Consider the following 13,877-nt stretch of genomic DNA (forward strand, 5'->3'; position numbering starts at 1 on the left):
ATAGTTGGTGCACAAACTTTCAAACTAGCTTACAGTACATTTTAACTCAGTGGCTCTGTCAGAGTTAGGATGGCACTGTCCCAGTCCATGGGGATAACATACAGAAAGTGAGTTGCATGTTTGTTGTGTCATCATACCCTGTCTTGGCAAAGTTTGTCCAGTAGGTCATGACCACAGCACTGAGCATCACATCGTTCTTGGAGAAGTTGCAGGGAAACAGCTCTGTTGGTCCTATCATCGGCAGGCCAAACACATATGGGATCTCATCACCGTGTGCTGCGTCTGCCCACGGTGGTACCTAATGAGCGGCAGATGAATCAAATCAGATTAGTGTTATTACATTTATGTGACAGATACAGGACACTGAAAGGAATTATTTTTACTGCTGACACACAATGGATATTACAACACACACAGACAGATCAGAAGAAGAAGCTGGGAAACTACACCATTTTTTGAGAGAGAAAAGGGAAAATTGGATAAGTTTTTAATATTATTTTGCCTACCATTTCTGGTCCATTATTTGGTGTATTACAGAGGAAGACAGGATGAGAAATAAAGGGTTGGAACAGGCTGTATTTGAGCTGAATTTTAAACTAAAATGTTGATGTACATCTCACGCACTGAAAAGGAAATGTGGGGATTTAATCACCACTCCTCACTTTCTTTTGGGACTGGATAATTTGAGAGAGTGGTTGTGTATAAGCAACAAAATATGCAGATAGTAGTTATGGGTAAAACTAGGTGAGTAGTCACAGTCATGTATTTGGAATAAAATCAGACTTTGTTTTGTGCCACAATGAAGTACTGTCTCTTTGTACTTTAAGGCAATCTGCCACCATGTCACAAAGCAATTGCGTTTTGTTCAATTAAAAAAAAAATGAAAGCCTCAAGTTGTGTTCGAGCTAAAGACGTTAATTTCAGAGACGGTGCAATTGCATGCAAAAGTCAATGGAAAGATGTGCATAGATGCAAAAAAACATCCTAGTTTGCTATAAATGGTACAAACTAAGGCAAAGTTGAAAATGTTTTGACTTCATGCTCAACTTTAGAAATTAATTGAGGAAAATTAGTTCCTGGTAAGTCCTAAGATCAGTGCACAGATTGAGCAGTCACAAATACAGACGCACCAAACTATAGGCTCTTTCACTTCATTCATTCAGCCTCATTAGGTTGTCAGTTTCTTTTTGTGATATTTGACTATTCCAAATCAGGGTGGTGATTCAGAGATCTGAAACCAGAATACTTGAAAGCATCTTCAGAGTCGGTAGACGTAACTGATATTAAATGCTATAATTACCTGTCACACCTTCACATATAAAACTTTACCCAGGGAGAACAAGCCAGTAGTATTTTGTAACTTTAGCCAGACACCCACCTGTTCCGTCTGACAGTGGTGGTAGAAGGCATAGAAGTATGTCGGTGACCCAAAGCTTGAGTGCAGGTCAGCTGTGGCGACAGCTGGTGCCACCCACTGGTGATCGGTGAAAAGGGCCAGCAGTGTCTTCCGGCGGGTCTCTGGGTTGTGCCGGTCGGCCCAGTCTGTGTACATGAACTTGATGGTCTCTCTGAGGATGTCTTTACCCTCTGGGTAGCCGTAGAGATCATCCACGAAACTGGACACGGCGTAGTCAAAGTCGTTAGCCTGAACGCCGTTTTCATTGTCCACGATGAGCTCCACGAACTTAAGGCCCTCACCCTGGTTAACTCCCAGCATAATATCATAGTTGAGGAACTCACCTGGAAAACGATGGTGCAGATGGTTGTTAAAAAAAGTAAATTCAAGGCAAGAACATTGTTGGAAATTGATGGCTGTTAATCAAAGTGAATGTATACCTTGCTCCATGAGTATCTGAGGGTCATCAGGTATAACATCTCCATCAATAACAGGCCCGAAGGCGATGTGGTAGCGTGCTGGCTGGATGTCTTGATCCACCAGCTCCTTGTAATGTTTCCTCTGAAGGCACACAACAAGCTCTACTGTGTCCTCCAGGTTACAGCCCACCTTACGGGCCAGCATCCGGGCGTATTTGGCTGGCTGAAAACTGACGGCCCAGCTGGACAGAGCTGTGCCACTCTGGGCGATGGCCCTCTGGAACAAGCCTGGAGACAAAAACAGCACAGGTGCAAGGAGGAGAAAAAGAAGCAAATTATGATTCTGGAACTCATTATAACGTAAAAAGTATACACATACTTGGGGTGATGCTTTCAAATGGGTTTGTGTTTACTGTGTTCATGAGAAGATTCCTATTGAACGACCCTCTCTTGTGGTATTCACAGTCTCATAAGTGGAATGCTTCAAGTTCACAAGTTTGCTGACATTTTCAGCCTACAAAAAAGGTAAAAAATACTAAAGCTTGTTCATCCTGTTGTCAAACCTGCTTGCATACCTTATCAAATCAATGTAAAAAATTACAATTATTAGAAAAACTAAATAGATTAAAACTTTGTCCCTCTAAAATATGATATTGTACCCTTCATGAAGCTTCATGCCAACAACTTCTAGTTGATCAGATTTTGAAAGCCATATTTAAGGAAATACAAGCACTAGATTTAATCCATGACTGAAAATAGTCCCTAAAAAATGCACTATTTCCCCCAGTTCGAGTGACGTTTGCTAACAATTACAGTGCCAAGCTGTTTTAGAAAATTACTGAGACATTCTTCAGAAACTAAACAAAAAAAAGTTTTCCGAATGAACCAATGGGCTTGTGGGCCTAGACAGCTGCCACAGACAGGTTAGGGAAGCCAGAGAGTTCAGAAAGAAGGTTAAACACATTGTTTGTGTTGGTATTTTCATACTATTAGTTGAAGTATAAAGAATAGCACCAACCTTATGCTTTAAATGACCTCAGTCAGAGCAGTCCACAGAAGATTTCTGTGTTCCATCACACAAACATTTAAAATCTCTTTCATCCCTTTACTGAATGTGGTAGCTGAGTCTGTACATGAAACAGCATTGATAATTGCTAGCATTTATTTTTTCCCCTTTTGCTCTGATCAGATGAAATGCAGTGAAAGCAGTTCATGTTTTTGCAATTCCGTTTCCAACTATTTTTCTTTATGACTTTTAAATATAAAATTTGAAAGGTCCAGGGTGGAGGATGTTGTTGCTGATAGCAACAGCCCTGCCTCAACCTTCTGTTCCAAGTGTGTAGGAGACAGTACGGTGGCTTCAAAACTTGCAAAAAACAACAACACAAAAAACCCTATCTCGAGCCAGTGTTTGGTTTGCCTGTGCTTGGCTGCTGGTTTTTCAACATGGTATACTCTATGGGCGTAAAATCACCTGTTTCATCATTATACAATAATTCTTTGGACAATGAGATGAAATTTGCCGATATCACAAAGTCTACCACAATATGTTTTTGATTACATTCAGGGGCCTGTGATCGATGGGAGACGATATCATATATACCCAATCAGTTACATATATATTGACTCACTAAAATAGAATTTGAAAATTTTCTTTCAGACATTTATTTTATCTGAGACTGGCATTGTTTGCATACGGCAAGTGCCTTGTCTTTATTGCCACAAAAAAAACATTTTGTATGAATATATTGGATCGTTGAACATTGATATCAATTTATTGATCCAGATCAATATTGTTACACCCCTAGTGGACTTTTTTTCAGGTGATTATACACCAATGAAAAAATACCTATGAATATGCTATTCCATTTCTGCCAATAGATTCTCCTAAATGTTACACACTGGACCTTCAAAAAACTACATTTAGACGCCACCCTTTTTATTGCTTCCAATACATCTGACCTCATCCTACAATGCTGTCAGACAAACACATGTTAGGATGATAACTCAAATCACATTGTAATGTTTATACTGCTATACTTTGTGAAAAACAACAACAGCCGACTGAGAAAGTCGCCTATAGGCCAGTGCTTTACATTTACATTATGTATGTACAGCGTGGGTCTACCTGCCTTAAAAAATATTTTAACTGATCCAAACGCTTTCTAATTAGTCAGTTTGTTTGGCCAAGTAAAAAACAACAGTATTTAAAGTCAGGCAGAGTCTCATTATCGCAGCTCAATGTTGTAGTTAGAGTTAATTTAGGCGCTCCTACATGAGAACAAAAGGCGCCATTCAAGACACTCAGTCAATCATATGTTAACACATGTAGCCGAAACAAGCACCAAGCACTCACGTGGCCTTACACACCACTGAGGTGCACACACAGTACCGCATACACTCTTAAATGTAGATGAAGATCCCACAGTGAGTTCCCTGCTGATTTTTACCTTTGGTGGAGTTGCTCCAGCGGTTGCCCTCCGAGTAGTGAGACAGTGTGAGCAGGTTGACACAGGAAGCTCCGGCGCCTGAGCCGAACACAGTGATACGTAACGGGTCGCCGCCGAAGGCTGCAATGTTCTCACTGGTCCAACGCAGAGCCTGGATCTGGTCCAGCAAACCGTAATTCCCTTTGGCTGCCTGGTCACCTGTACTCAGGAACCCTGCACGATAGGACAAAGAACAGAGGAGACTCAGTTTTATTCTCCGTCTTGTTATTATTAGCCATCAGGTTCAGGAGCGATAATATTACAAATGACAAAAAATTATGAATAAAAAATGACTTAACAGCAAGAGTTCCCCCTTTTTTAAAAATCCTTTTTTTTCAATGAGTTTTCATCACTGAAAGCAGGAGAAAATGCAATGGTGTAACCAAAAACTGCTCCAATGAACAAATTGTTGCTTTGAGGAATTGGGAATGAATGTTTGAAATGTAAATGTAAAGTTCAAAGCAAATAGTACAAGTAAGTTATAAAAGAAGAGCTATTACACCCTTCAAACTATAAATACATTACACAAATGATCAGTTAGTCCAATTTAACCTTTGTGAGAGCTGAAGAGATGACAGGAAGACAAGGCAGAGGAGGGGAGTTAACGTATGTACTTGTGACATAAAGAAGCTCTCTCTGTAATTCTGCTGCTATGGAAGTACTCAGTAGTAGATTTTGCCCCCACATTTTCATCACAAGCTCAACTGATAAAGGACAATCAGCAAACAGATCTTAGAGCAGAGTACAGTGTGTGACTTTTATTTTTATTATATGAAAAAAGAAAAATTTTACAGTCATAAGCTTGCTGTTAATTATCCCTAAAAATGAAAAAAATAAAATGAAAAGACCACCGGGGACACAACTATTATTTTTTCCCCACTTATTTTCTTTTTGATCTCCTTGATTAAAATAAAATAAACAAAAATCTACTTTTGGACCATCTGAGCACAACTGCCAGCAGATAACGAGGCACATTTCTCCGTTGTACAAGGAAAAACCAACAAGCCTGGCTGTTTAATAATTTGCTGCAATAAAACAAGAGTTATTACCCTGTAGAGCCACTTAAAGTGTGGATACGCTAAATATAACACAGACAGACTCATTTTGGAGAGAGACGTATGATCCAGCCCCAAATAGAGCTTACAGTAGGGTGATGATGATGATGATGATGATGATGGTGATGGTGATGATGACAAAGAGTCATGTGTCGCGAAAACAGCTCTTTATTCTAACAGGATTTTTTGCAGAGGAACATGCATTTGTTTCCTCAGAGTAAAGAAATAAAGCAGTTGGAAGAATGCACTGCAGAAAATTAATAACTTTCAAAATCCCTTCAGTCGGCCCAAACATATGAGATGTTCCCTTTTTGTTTTAATGGCCAAAAATAAGGCAAAATTGTAAAGATTCTTCAATAGATCCAGATTTAATTTTCCTAACTCTGCATCTCACTATCTCATCTTTCAATTTATCAAAAAGCCATTCATAATTACAGTCTACCCCTAATGCCTCATGAATATACTTATAGAAAAAAAAATGCTTCTTGATGTACTTTATCACCCCACATAGACCCTTATGCACACCATACAACTAAAACTCAGTTTTGACCTCATAATAACTGATTCCTCAACATTTTAATAAGTGCAACACACATCTACCGCATTGTGAACTGGTAAATGGTAAATGGACTCTACTTATGTAGCGCCTTTCTAGTCTTCCAACCACTCAAAGTGCTCTACACTAGGTGCCACATTCACACACATGCATGGCAGAGGCCATCACAAACAGAAAGTAATTCATTCACACATGGATGGCACAGCATCAGGAGCAATTTGGGGTTCAGTATCGTGCTCAAGGACACTTTGACTGATTCTAATTAGTGGACGACCCGCTCTACCTCCTGAGCCACAGCGTGTAATAGACCCGCTGATCCACCAGAGGATTTCGTCAGTGTCACGTTTTCGTTCGCTTAGACGTGAAAAGTACACGTGTGCATAATGGTGCAGTACATTTGTATTGGTTATGACAACACTGTATACTCACTACAGTAATTGAGATCACCGATAGGACCAAAGGCCAAAATTATAAAAATAAGACACAAGATGGAATATCCAGGAGAAAACAGAAACATAGCAACGCACATGTCTATGGCCTTTTATGATAGCTAATATACTACAGGTACTACATATGCTACATATGCTGAAGTCCTTACAAGGGTCCATATACTCACAGTACACCAACCTGCTTTACAACAGAACCACTCCTTCCCCGTCCAATTAAACCTCTCAGGTTCTCCCTGTCAATGCGGCTGCATAAAGATCTAGTGCTAGCTAGCGAGGCATGAATGTTCCGACGAGACAAGGCACCTCAAGTATACTCAGAGGAGAGCTCTGGTCTTTTAAAGCAATTTCATGTCCAACACCTCCCCACAACTGCCACCTCTCCCTCTGATTTCCATGCTAAAAGCTCCATTACGTGCTGCAGGCGTCTAGGGAGTCCCCCACACCCACCAATCCCACCCATGAACGATCCCCCAGCACCCCCTACGCACACATATTTAACCCCCCCCGTCCTCTTTTACGCTCTTATTCTCAGCATCGTCCCGCTCCCTGAGTAAATGGAGTGCTCATTATCCGGTGTCAGTCAACAGGACAGTTCAGTTCCACAGGGATGCGTTCAGGCCACATGTATAGACACCTGGAATAACGCCTCTGAGGAGGTACACACTCCTGTAATAGGCCGCAAAAAGGAATAATGAAATTATTGCCCTGTGAAAAGGTACGGTGCGTTTTAGTCCATTTTTCTGATAAGGTGAAAACCAGTATCATATAATTCTTTAGCATAAACAAATAAAGGCCAATTTCAACAGCACTAGTGCCAGTTTTTTTTTTTTTTTTCTAAAACACATACTGTTTTGACACACTAACCTCTTTAATGTGAAGTTCTGTGAATAGAACCTGTAAAGTCTTATTGACAGTAGGTTAAAAGCTACCAAAAAGCAGACAAAACAGGGGAAATTGAAGTCTGTCTTGAAGATGAGTCAGCTTCAAGCTTATCTACAGTTAAGGCACATACACCCATCTATTGGACATTGTACAGTAATATACATTATCATTTAGAATGTATCATTGAATCCGTTCAGATCAACCAGACGTATCGAGTAATTCTAAAATAAGAACACAATCAAGCTGCATCCTATCAATCACCTCAGAGTTTTCGTACTTAGCACTGAGGATGGCAATGTCCGTCGCTTGGTCCACCAACAACTACTGGATGGATGGCCATGACTTTTATGTTAAATGTTCCCCTCAGGATGAACTGTAATAACGTTTTTAATAGTGCCATCATCTGGCTCATTTTAGTTTCCCCAACACTTTGATTCATGACCAAATACTGCAAATATAATGGAATTCCCATAAGCCTCAGCTGTAGGCCTACTCTGTGTTCAGCGCTAATTAGCAAAGGTTTCTGCATGTTAACATGCTAAGCTAAGATGGTAAACATTACCCCTGCTGAACATCAGCATGTTAGCATTGTACTAGCAAGCATATGCAAGCATTGGTTTTTAGCTCAAAGCACTGCAGCCTCACAGCTGCTAGCATGGCTGTAAACTATTAGTTCATAAAAAGCCAATATCATAAACTTGTTAAACCCAAATAGCATCAACAGTCTTATGTTTGTATTGCACATTACACAAGGATATGACTGAATATGACTAGTACATAATATTTACTTATGCATGATGGCACATGATATTGTGATTACAGTAACCGTAATGTATACGTTATGTTTATAACAGCTGGCTAATGGCATACAGTCGTCTGAATGGTACTTAATGTAAAGTAAAACTGCTGATAATTATTCAATCGATGGGTAGTAAAGAGTCAATTTTGTGTCTTGCACAAGTTATGCTGATGCTATATAGATGACACACACACACACACACACACACACACACACACACAAATGCGGACGCAAAAAGGTTTGTAAATGTTTTTTGTCATGAAGTCGTCAGTTCACAAGTAGCATCCGGCTGCCTACATAAGCACTCTCTCTCTCTCTCTCTCTCTCTCTCTCTCTCTCTCTCTCTCACACTGAAGCTTGCACTGCTGAACACACTTCCACTCCCTCACAAACAAATATAGTACATTTGCATCCACACTGACACCCACAGACAGGCACGTCCCTCTGCTGACTTTTTAATTGAGTTCATTCTTTTTCTATTCCCTTCCCACTGGCTTATTTATTTATTTGTGCGTTTCTTGATCAAAGCCTAATCTTGTGGAAGCAACAGCAACCATCTACAAGAGAGATTTTAATTGATTCAATTTAGCTGCAGTGCGGGGATGGGCTGGCAATCACAAAGAGCGAGGCAGGAAGAATGATTAGTACGCCAACAGTGGTGGGGAAGCAGGACAGGGCTCCCCCTCCCTCTCTGTCTCTCACTAACACACACACACACACCCACACAACTCTAATACAGACCTGTTGAGATACAAGAAGCACAAATGTGAATACACAGATGTGAACCAAGAACAAGCATGTTTGATTTGAAGACTTATTTTTTATTCACGTACTTTAACCTTTATTTTAATTTAAATCTAATCTTAATTCTGATATTAACAAAAACTATTAAAGCTGAAATTTTCACTGTGTTCTGACAGTGAAATGAGACAGATGATCTGTATAAAACATTAGCTTCCTCTGGCTCATTCTAGCGCTCGTAATTGTGGTACTTGCAAGAATCCACCGGGCCTGGATTAAAACAACCAATCAGAGCTCAGAAAGATATGAAGATGCTTTGAGTTGGAGGCTTGAAGATAGTTGATTGTTGAGCTTCATTCCCAGGAGTCCCAAAGCGTCTGTATTTGACAGCTTGGGAATGATAGTCAACAGTCAACTATCTCTCTCAGCTCTGATTGGTTGTTTTCGGTCAGGCCCAGTGGATTCATTCAAATGCCATTAGGAGCACTAGAAGGAGCCAGAGGAACCAGATTTTTTCACAGGTTTTCTGTCTCATGTACTACTGTCAGGATGTAATGAAAGTTTCAGCAAATATGACAAAAAATATTTTAATAGAAATTACCTACTGCATCTTTAAACAAATGAACCCTCTGAGATACCTGGTCAGAGACTGGAGGACTTTCTTCCTGTTTTATATTCTTGCAAGGACATTCAGCCCTCATGGGCACACAGATACATACAAAAGGAGACAGGGGAAGCTGTGGTTTTGATCTTATTTGCACTCACTTATGCTTCGTGGCTACTGCTCTCTTGGCCGTGGCAGCATTATGGAACAGAACTTACAGATTTATTGACACTGGGTTCTTAGCAGTGAGTAGATGTGGTAGTAAAGCTGCTCTGGCTAATAAGATACATGCATGGAGTCATCCATCCACTGCTGAAACCTTCTATTCGTGTGGTGCACTTTTTCAAATACCTTTGTGTTTTTGTTGGCGCCATAATGAAGGACACCTCGTTATGGTAAAGACGTTTTATACTTCCATCTTTTTATTGCTTTTATCATCATAATGAGTATCACCATAGGCAATTATCCAAGACTACAGTGTGAAGGTGAAAAAAGCAAAAAAAAGAGTGGGTTTAATGGTTTTTGTGATACTTCAAACATAGTGTGTCAGGCAGAACTGAACGAGGACTGTAGCTGCTGTAAAAATGACAAAAGCAGATGATTGGGAGGAGAATTGAGAAAAGAAAAAAGAGAGAGAAAATCTCTTGGATACAGTGTGTATTTAGCCAGTGAGCTTTCCACCAAGAGTTAGGAGATGAATATTAGCAAACACAGCATGGTGCAGGGAAGTTACTGCTGAATCACCATTGAATTGGATTGGCTGGATTACTTGGGACATTGTAACCTTTGATGAGGTTTAAATGTACTGACCATCCTGCCTTGATTAGAAGGCACTACGGTGTCCCAGCGTAAGTGTCTGTTTTGTCTGAATAACCTTGCACCAATGACTATTTTCCTATCAGGGCTTGTGACTTTTCTTTGAATGTTTTAATAGAGTCCTGCAGCATGCAGAGGACAAGGTTAAAATGAATACAGTGATACACAATGTGTAATGTGCTTTGTTATAGAATGCAATGGTTAGAGCTTTGGACCCAACATGCCATAGGACAGGCTCGGGTCATGCCCGGACAGAAGCACACACAAACACACACATATATATATATATATATATAATATATATATATATGTGTGTGTTTGTGTTTATTAGTTTTGATAATTTGCATTATAGTATATGCACACTTTGGGGTCCAGACCCTTAGGTTTGGAAACACAACAAACTGCAACAAAGTAGCAATAGCAAAAACAAAAAAGGTAAATAAAAAAGGCGCTAAAAAGGAACAGTTTCAATTTAAACAGGTTGAAACAAACTGTAACAATACAAATAAAAGAAAAAAAAACAAAGGTAAAACCACGTATAAAGTAAAATAATCCACTGTCACAGGATCAAACTATAAGCAATGGATGGAATATCTTTAACATTCCACTCACTCCAGTCTTTGGCGACTAAATGTTGTGTTTTACCAACCTTTCAGCTCCTGTGAGGCTCGCTCCATTTCCTCCCCTGTGTAGGATAGATCATATGTGTCTATGTCTAAAGGTTTGGCTAAAAGCCACCATCCATGATCACTGAGACTGTGATACGGCCGCTCGGCCTCTAAGCTCCCCGGGATGACAATATTAAGGTGAACCCTGATCCAAGAATCCAGCTTTTATCCCCGCTATCTCTGTTGAACCAGAGAGAGAATGCTAGAAGAAGAGAAAGATGGGATTTTTTTAATACTTCTTTCTCTGCACACATCTATTTTTCACAGTCATGGTCTGTATACCATAATCCTCTCTATGTTCTCTCTCTCTTTCACTATCTTTCCTTGTGACTCTTGATGTCAAGAAAGACAGAATAAAAACAGAAGAAGAAGAAGAAGAGGAAAAAGAAGGAAAACACCATCACTGAAGCAGGTAAACTGTTACAGTCAGTGAAATCAAAAGAAAAGGCAAAATTCAGAAAGTGAAATGAAAGAGAAGTTAGAGTGGAGGATTAAGACAAAGAGTTTAACAATGTAGCTACGATCCCACAGTGAATTAGAGAGAGAAGCTGGAAGAGACTAAGCAATGGAAAGTTAGAGTAAATAAGAGAAAGAGTGAAAGAAAGAGGTTTAAAGACAGTTTGGCAGACCCCGCCATTGTGTGTTCCAAATGAATGATTTTTTTTTCTTCCTATTGCAGTCCCTGCGGACAAAGATGGCAGTGTTAAACTGCCTATAGATTTTCATTAAAATTCAGTATGTTAAATATGATTATCTCATGCCTAAATGTTCCTCCAAAGTACAATGGGAGTTAAAATGCAATCCCTTCCATGTATCACTGGATTATTACTCTACTCAGGGTGAATAATCTTCTGAAACAGCACAAAGAAAAAAATCTGGGATAGTGGTTCCATAAGGCAGAATGACCAAAGGGACCTGAGTAAAATGAAGATATAATAAACAAAACATTTAAACTAATTAATACAATTTTGGAACAAACACTGGTCAGATATTACATACATACAGAGCCTGGCAGGTGTCAGGAGTATTCTTTTTCTTTAAGGAATCACCAAATTGTGACTCAAACCTGCAATAAGTGATTATTTGGCCACTTTGATATTTCATATATTTTTGTTAAAATTGTGTTGTCTCTACAGAACACATTATACAACTAATGTCATGAATAGCAGTGAAATTATTTAATGATGCACACAAATTAATTTTCCCCTACGATTCTGAAAAATATTCATCTGTTATAAGGAATTAACAGTATCTCAGTGACTGGATCATATGTGAGGTTTAATTAAAAAAAAACATACACTATCTACCATACACTCCTCCCGCTCTCCCCTGCCCTACAGTCTGTGGTTGTCTGCTTAAAACAAATGGAGCAACAGCAGCTCCAAATATTTACCGTGCCTCAGCAGCGCTCCATCTATATCTGGTCCCTCCGTACAACAACCCGAAGACAACGGCGCGCCGAGGGCAACCAGCTGGGGAATATGCTGATGAGGCACAAAGCATTTCTCACTGGAAATAATGAATATGGAGTTACAGGATATTCACTCATTCAACCTTTATTTAGACAGCACTGGGGACAAACGCAGACCAAGCTCTCGTTTTCAGGTGTGCCCCGTTTGCATGTTGACAAGTTAAAAAATGTATTATCACATGAATAAATGACGTATGTGGCCAAAAGATAAAAAATAAAAATATAATGTATAGTGATGTAGAGTAATTTTTTAACAAGAATAAATACAGTTAAATAATAAATCTAAAGCCTTTTATGTCTTTACTGTCTCCAAACTGAAAACAACAGCTGCACTTTTATGTTCCATTGTAGTTGCATTGCACTTTTGGCCACTCCCCAATTAGTCATGTGCAGGATGCACAGCAGGTGTTCTGTGTTTAATACCTTGATCAGGTGTGGACAAAAATACAAGTATTGTTAGTCAAAGTACAAAAATCTCCCCACTTAAATAAAAAAACATTTCAGAAGCTACAAAGGCAGAAGATACTACAGTATATGCCAGGTAATGTCACATTACACCTATTTAATTTTAAGAATACAGAAAGTAAGTGCAACTGATTTTCCAGGCTGTGTCACTATATCAAATAAGTCTATCAGTGAGAGCGGTATGCCCTGTTAACTGAAGAAGTAAGCACTGAAGTGGGAATAAAAAGGAGTAGGAAATAGACCTTTTTTATAGCAGCCATTCTGACATTAAATGGTAGGGTAAACACAGATGTCATCACCGCGTGGAAACACTGATGACTCTATTGGACTTAAATTAAATCTAAATCATTGGTAACAATAAAGTTGTGGGGCAGATAGCTAAAAAATTTACCTTTTTCACAGCAGCCATTTTGACATGAAACAGTAGGCTAAACACAGGTGGTACCAATGATACTAGAGGGGGAAGAAGGGCGAGGAAGATCTTTGAAGATGGCACGGGGGATGTTTTTTTTTTTGTGCGTCTAGAGAACTGTTACAGACACACAAATGCAGACAACTGAAAGACTGAAATGTCTGAGTCATTCTACCTTTGTAATCCACTAACTAATTCAGTTACAAAGACAGCTGATGTGTGCGTGCACATGCTTGTGTGAGTGTCTGCATTTGCATTTGAAAGGTGCTACTTATCTTCAGTAAGTAAACCGACACCACAGAAGTTAAATGTCCATTTAAATGATACACCCAGAGAGAGAGGGAGATAAGGCCTCAGCTCACACCTAGAAAGGGTGGTAAATGTGTGTGTCTTTGCAGCTGACGGCGGGCAAAGAAATAAACTGGTAGCAGTGTGCTAATGAGGAATAATACACAATATGTAAAGATAGAAAAGATCAAACTCAGTGCCCTGATAGTCATTCTATATACCAGCCGTTACAACACACACACACACACACACACACACACAGCAGGGGCTGGTTAACATAGCATGTGACAGGCTGTAAGTCACAGGTGTCTATTACTGTAAATATTTTATGGTAAATGCTATATATACACCCCCCCCCCCACTCTAC

General features: G+C 39.5%; 1 protein-coding gene across 3 annotated transcripts in view; it reads right to left on the minus strand.

Moving 5' to 3' along the window:
* The window catches only part of nlgn1 (neuroligin 1), a 337,761-nt gene that overhangs the window by 10,200 nt on the left and 313,684 nt on the right, over nucleotides 1-13,877 (minus strand). For all 3 annotated transcript variants that reach the window (XM_051377794.1, XM_051377796.1, XM_051377795.1), the window contains 4 exons: nucleotides 4,266-4,478; nucleotides 1,837-2,103; nucleotides 1,379-1,740; nucleotides 138-298 (listed from right to left, as the gene is read on the minus strand). In XM_051377794.1, the coding sequence (XP_051233754.1) occupies nucleotides 138-298; nucleotides 1,379-1,740; nucleotides 1,837-2,103; nucleotides 4,266-4,478 (1,003 nt within the window). The remainder of the gene's footprint in view (nucleotides 1-137; nucleotides 299-1,378; nucleotides 1,741-1,836; nucleotides 2,104-4,265; nucleotides 4,479-13,877) is intronic.

The sequence above is a fragment of the Dicentrarchus labrax genome, unplaced genomic scaffold, assembly GCF_905237075.1.
Source record: "Dicentrarchus labrax unplaced genomic scaffold, dlabrax2021, whole genome shotgun sequence".
Taxonomy (NCBI): Eukaryota; Metazoa; Chordata; class Actinopteri; family Moronidae; genus Dicentrarchus; species Dicentrarchus labrax.